The sequence below is a fragment of the Emys orbicularis genome, chromosome 2 (genome assembly GCF_028017835.1).
Source record: "Emys orbicularis isolate rEmyOrb1 chromosome 2, rEmyOrb1.hap1, whole genome shotgun sequence".
NCBI lineage: Eukaryota > Metazoa > Chordata > Testudines > Emydidae > Emys > Emys orbicularis.
The window spans coordinates 288,461,593-288,467,592 of NC_088684.1; the positions used below are offsets into that span (position 1 = coordinate 288,461,593).

Sequence of the window (6,000 nt, forward strand, 5' to 3'; positions counted from 1 at the left end):
TCTGATTGTTTGAAGAAATGGGACTGAGCATGCACAATAGAAATTGTTTTTGTTTTGTTAGGTAAGCTCTTAGGCCAACTGCTGCCCTCAAAAATGCACAACTCCCACTGCAATGGGAATTTCATGCACATGTCGGAGGACAGATTTTGGTACTTCAAAATAAGTGTGGTAGTCATGGTTGTGCAGCTATTTAAGGGCTTAATCCAGTTCACACATTGAAGTGGACGAGAAGATTCCCAATTGTGTCAATGGAGGGGGAGGGGGATTATGTGTGTAACTAGCTAAACAAAAAAATGTATCCTTTCCACTGGCCGAGCTTGGAAAATCCCGTAACTGGGTATCTCTGAAGCAAGAAACATACACGCATCATTGGTGAAGACTGTAGCACTTGTTAAATCAGCAACACAAACAGCTCCACATTTTTTAATTCCTATTGTCATCACCCCCCCCCCCCCTTCCAGTTTTCTTTTAAAAAACAAACTGGGACATTAACTGTCAAACACCATTGCAATGCAAAGCTGATATTACACAGTCAACATCACAAAAAGTTAGAAAAGGCAGAACATAACATTACAACAGATACATTAGCACAGCTACATTGCATGTATGGGATGCATCTATTCTCATGACCTGGCTAAACACACAGCCTAACAAATGACAGTTTAGGATGTGAAACCTATACCCAGAGAATACGCAGGATGGGCAATGCAGACAAAGTTAAATTTGTTGATATAATCACTTTGTTTCCTGACTTTTGGGGATTGCCACATTGCAACACAATTCTACACAGCGTTTTTTTAAACTTTTCCCTACATTAATTTTTAGAGGGTGGAATTAAAAATGAATTCCACTATCAACAAAAACAACGAGGAGTACTTGTGGCACCTTAGAGACTAACAAATTTATTTGGGCATAAGCTTTCGTGGGCTAAAACCCACTTAGTCTCTAAGGTGTCACAAGTACTCCTTGTTCTTTTTGCTAATACAGACTAACACGGCTACCACTCCGAAACCTGTCCACTATCAACGTGTCTGGTTTGTGTCAGTTCTAAGCACTAAAGGCTGTCTCATTGATCTGTCTGTCTGTCTGTCCAGTGCTCTTATTGATAAGTTGCTAATCATTGTACTGTAGCCTGTCAGCAGGCGGCCAATCAACGAGTAGCAAGTCTAGAGGGTGGTCATGTTATACTCCTTCCCCCAGCCCCCATTTGATTACTGTGTTCCTTAGAATCACCAGAAGGCACAGAGGGAAAATGAAAAACAAAGATTGTGTGTTCTTATGTGTAACAAAAAATCCATATGCTAAGTATGTTCTGGAAACAAAGGTTATTATAAAGCAGGCACTGAAGTATACATGCAGAGAGAAAGAGAGAGAGAGAGAAGGAAAAACTACTTTATATGGTACAGGCAGAGCAGAGGAAATACTTCAAAAAAACCCTTGTATTAAACAAAAACAATCCCTAGTCCCTACTTGATCCCTGTTGCCATAAGACTTTCACTATGGAGGCAAGAATAGCTGCAAGATTTGGGGGAAGTTTGTCGTTTGCCCCTCTAGATTCTCAGAACCAAGTTGTTTTGCGGAGGATTCCAATCCTAGATTGGGATTTTCAAGAGAACTCAATTTTTCCCTTTCTTTCCCGCTATTCTGTTCTGTTCTATACAGGTTCTTACATCATGCCCATCACCGTAGTAACTGAGAACCTTCCAGTAGTGCAGGAAGCAGTTTCAACTAACATCTGTCATGTGTGATTTGTTCTCTCATCCTCTTCCTAAGGGGAGAAATGGGTGTGCAGTGCAGGGTTTTTGTTTGTTCTTTTGAGGGGCATTTTGAGGGGGAAGGTGTTTTAATTTTATTTAACGTCCACGTTGCTCCGAGAAGACAAGGTCGGAGAAGTGCAGTTTGCCTTTGGAGCAGGAGGCAACACAGTCTGAACATTGCCTCCTCATGTCGCTTCCAACTGCAAACTCCCAACCAATGAGTCAGAGCAACCGCATGCCCTTCCATTGTGCCTCCCAGCTCCAGACATCTGGGGAAGCAGTTAGATTCTGACCAAAAGATGCCTGCAATGTGCGTCCTTGGGTTGTTTTGGCAATGCCATGCAGACTTCAGTAGAACACGCTTGTATCGTAGTCCCCGTCCTCAGTTGTTTTCTGTCTTCAACGGTGGAAATAACATCTGTCAGCTCTGCCTGAGGGGACAAAACTTTGATCTTATTTTATCATCTAAATTCAGCAATACATTTTATTAACCCATAGCCTCTACCTTCCTCTGCAGTTTCCGGACTATACAGTAGCAGAATACAGCTGTTGTCCTTTGAAGTGACACACTCCACTGGGACAATAGGGATGTACCAAATACCATATGCAGGGCAGCACTGCAGGTACATTTCACCCCAAGTTACTCACACATTATGCAACAGCCAAATAATTAGCACAGCACCAGCTTTATGAACTTTATTCTAGACTGAATGCTCTGCAAGGGCTTAATTCAGGTTCCTTTGGAGTCAATGGCAACACTCCCATTAACCTCAATGGGCTTTGGATGAGGCCTCAAGTGAATGGCATGACTAAGAGTTTCTTGTTATTGTTAATCTGATAAAGTAGAATTGAATCAGAAGCAAAAACGCCAGGGTAGAGATGAGGTAGGGTAGTGTGGGGGGAAAGCTCAAACTGCCACTCTCCATGCCCTTCCTATTCTGCCAATAAGGAAAGAACGTGCCCAGCACCTGACAGTTCAGCACTTCGTGTGAGTTCATGAAAAGAAAAATACTGACATTCCAGCATCTTCAACTCAAGCTTTTATGGGAGGTGAACAACAAAGGGATTTTTTTTTTCAGCCTACCAATAGCTCAAGGGAAGTGGTTTGTAAATCAGTAAGGAAAATCAGTGTTGTTGTGGGAGTTGTCCTGACTTTTGCCACAGAATATTTTTTCTACTTTTGTTTTTGCTGAAGACTTAATTACAAAGAAAAACATCGTCAGTGTAACATGACTAACATGTGTCTCAATGTGCAGCAGGAAGAGTGGTGTCCGCCATAACGATGGTATTTCAATACTTTAGTTGATAGCACATTCACCAGAGTGCTTTTTCTACCATGTGGTTTTGCATTTGCCAATCCAGACAGTCGTATCATATCATCCCACCAGCTCCTGATGATGGAAGATGATGTGGCAGGCAGAGCGTACATGGAATGGTGATGTGTCTGAGTTCTGTAGCATTGCCAAAGAGGCCAGGAGAGGATGGGGATTATATTTCTTAGCCACATATTATTGCTTTTTTGGTCACATCAGGAAGGATGTTGATAAATTGGAGAGGATTCAGAGAAAAGCCACAAGAATTATTAAAGAATTAGAAAACCTGCCTTATAGTGATAGACTCAAAGAGTTCAATCTATTTAGCTTAATAAAGACAAAAGTTAAAGGGTGACTTGATTACAGTCTAGAAGTATCTACATGGGGAACAACTATTTAGTAATGGGCTCTTCCATCTAGCAGAGAGAAGTATAACACTATCCAATGGCTGGAAGCTCTAACTAGACAAATTCAGACTGGAAATAAGGCGTAATTTTTTAACAGTGAGGGTAATTAACTATTAACAATTAGTAACAATTTACCAAGGGTCAGAGTAGATTCTTCATCACTGACTATTTTTAAATCAAGATTGGATGTTTTTCTAAAAGCTCTCCTCAAGGAATTATTTTGGGGAAGTTCTATGGCCTGTGTTATACAGTTTAGACTAGATGATCACAATGGTCCCTTCTGACCTTAGAATCTATGAATCTCTTTCTGAACTTTTTGCAGTGATTCCAATGTGATTCCAATTCGAAAGTCCACAAGACTTTCAAGCCAGATCAAAGTAACTGGTGTTTGGAATGTATTAGACTGGAGGTGACTCATAGACTCATAGACTTTAAGGTCAGAAGGGACCATTATGATCATCTAGTCTGACCTCCTGCACAATGCAGGCCACAGAATCTCACCCACCCACTCCTGTAACAAACCCCTAAACTACGTCTGAGTTATTGAAGTCCTCAAATCATGGTTTTAAGACCTCATTTTCAGAGGCTTCCAAACAGGCACTTGCAAATATTACATGTACAAGTGGCTGTTTGTGTGTGTAGCTCAAGTAATGCTTCATCTAAATACCCAATTGTACTCTCCATGGGCCTGATCTTCAACCCAATGAGGTCATCAGTAAGACTCCCATTGACTTCAATGGGCTTTGGATCAAGCCCGGTGTCTTTCTCTAAGTTTGACAATGCCTAGCACACTTTGGGTTCTACTACAAATTACTGAATAAATATGTTGATGTATACAGATGTAGAGGCCCATTTGAAAATGCTCTCCTAAATATGTATCTTAGCCTTATTTCCAGGGCAGGGCAGTGGCAGATAAGAGAAGATATAGAATTTTCCAGTAGACGTGTGTCTATTGAGCATTTGAAAGAAATAAATGCTAGCAGCAGCAGCAAAATGTACTTTCCTGGGCTTAGGGTCACAAATACAAATCACCTATTCAGAGGCCCATCTATTTAGGAATGTGCAAATTACCTAGTGACATTTGAGAGTTTAGAGCAGTAGTAGGTGCTTAGGGTTAACCCTTATAGAGATCACTGAGAGACCACAAGAAAGATGTCAAATCTTTTGGGGGCAGAGAAGTTAAGGCAGAAGACAGTATATAATAGGAACAACTATTTGATTTTAAGTGTGTGCCCCTGATTACAGTGGAAGGGGAAGATAAGGAGTTTTCAAGTGTGTCCCCCCCCCTTTGTTTCTCATCTGATGCTTGGCCTTAACAAAGTTTAAATAAGATCAGTAATATTATCCCCAGAAAACACATTAGGAAGCCTGGAATTTAGGCAGTAAACTGGGATTTGAAAAGGAGTCTAAGGCCTGGTCTACACTAACCCCCAAATTCGAACTAAGGTACGCAACTTCAGCTACGTGAATAACGTAGCTGAAGTCAACATACCTTAGTTCGAACTTACCGCGGTTCAGACGCGGTCCACACGCGGCAGGCAGGTTCCCCGTCGACTCCGCGGTACTCCTCTCGCCGAGCTGGAGTACTGCAGTCGACGGCGAGCGCTTCCGGGATCGATTTAGCGCGTCCAGACCAGACGCGATAAATCGAACCCGGAACTTCGATTGCCAGCCGTCGAACTACCGCGGTAGTGTAGACCTGGCCTAAGTGGGGAGCTGCTCCAAATCCCATTGAAATCTAATGGGAGTTGGGCACCTAAAAGTCTTTGAAAAGCCTTTGAAAGTCTCACCCTTGAATATTAAGGGCAGAAACCTAATAAGAGACCTCTTAGTCTCCAGGCCAATTCAGTTTTGGGGGCCCCTCTGCAGAGAGTGCCAGCCAGCATGCGAATGGGTTCCAGTTGAAGCCGTGGTTCCAGAGGGGTGGATTCCTGTTGAATACACAAAGGTAGTGGTTGACATTCATGGGTCCACCCCAATTAAACACACCCTACGCTATTTTTTTTGGAGGGGCACCACTCCAACTGGCACCATAACCCATTAGAATAAAACAATCTCTTTCGTCCTTAGGTGGAAAGGAGCCGTTATTGACTGGAATGGCACAGAACCCATCTTGTGACTGAACTGAAATAAAAGGAAACTGCTAGAACAGCACGTTCTTATTCTCACCAGTAAGGAAGCAGGGCGAACCTCCTGGCCGCTTTTGCAATGTATGGTGAAGCTGAGTGACACGCTGCATTCAGGCGGGAAGAATTTCACCTTGTGCTTCAGCTATTTCATCCATTGCGTAAACATCATTTACGTAAATTCTCTGTCACTTCCTTTTATGTACAATGCGTGAAAGTAGACAGAACCTCCACTGCCAAAATAAACTTTCAGACAAAGCAGTAAAGCTGTCAACTTCTACTTGAGTTCCATTGCTGGGTTCATTCTGCATCTTGCAAGTTTCTCCAAAGATCAGACAAAAGAAGCCGCACCCAGATTTCTTTGACATTGGCTTTTCCTTCCTCCCCCTCACAGCCC

The 6,000-nt window shown here is 42.4% G+C and overlaps 1 protein-coding gene across 1 annotated transcript in view; it reads left to right on the forward strand.

The window, feature by feature from the left end:
- Nucleotides 1-5,596, forward strand: part of MINDY4 (MINDY lysine 48 deubiquitinase 4) — a 91,065-nt gene extending 85,469 nt beyond the window's left edge. The window contains exon 18 of the mRNA XM_065399836.1: nucleotides 5,548-5,596. Within this exon, the coding sequence (XP_065255908.1) occupies nucleotides 5,548-5,596 (49 nt within the window). The remainder of the gene's footprint in view (nucleotides 1-5,547) is intronic.
- The last annotated feature ends 404 nt before the right edge of the window (nucleotides 5,597-6,000 follow it).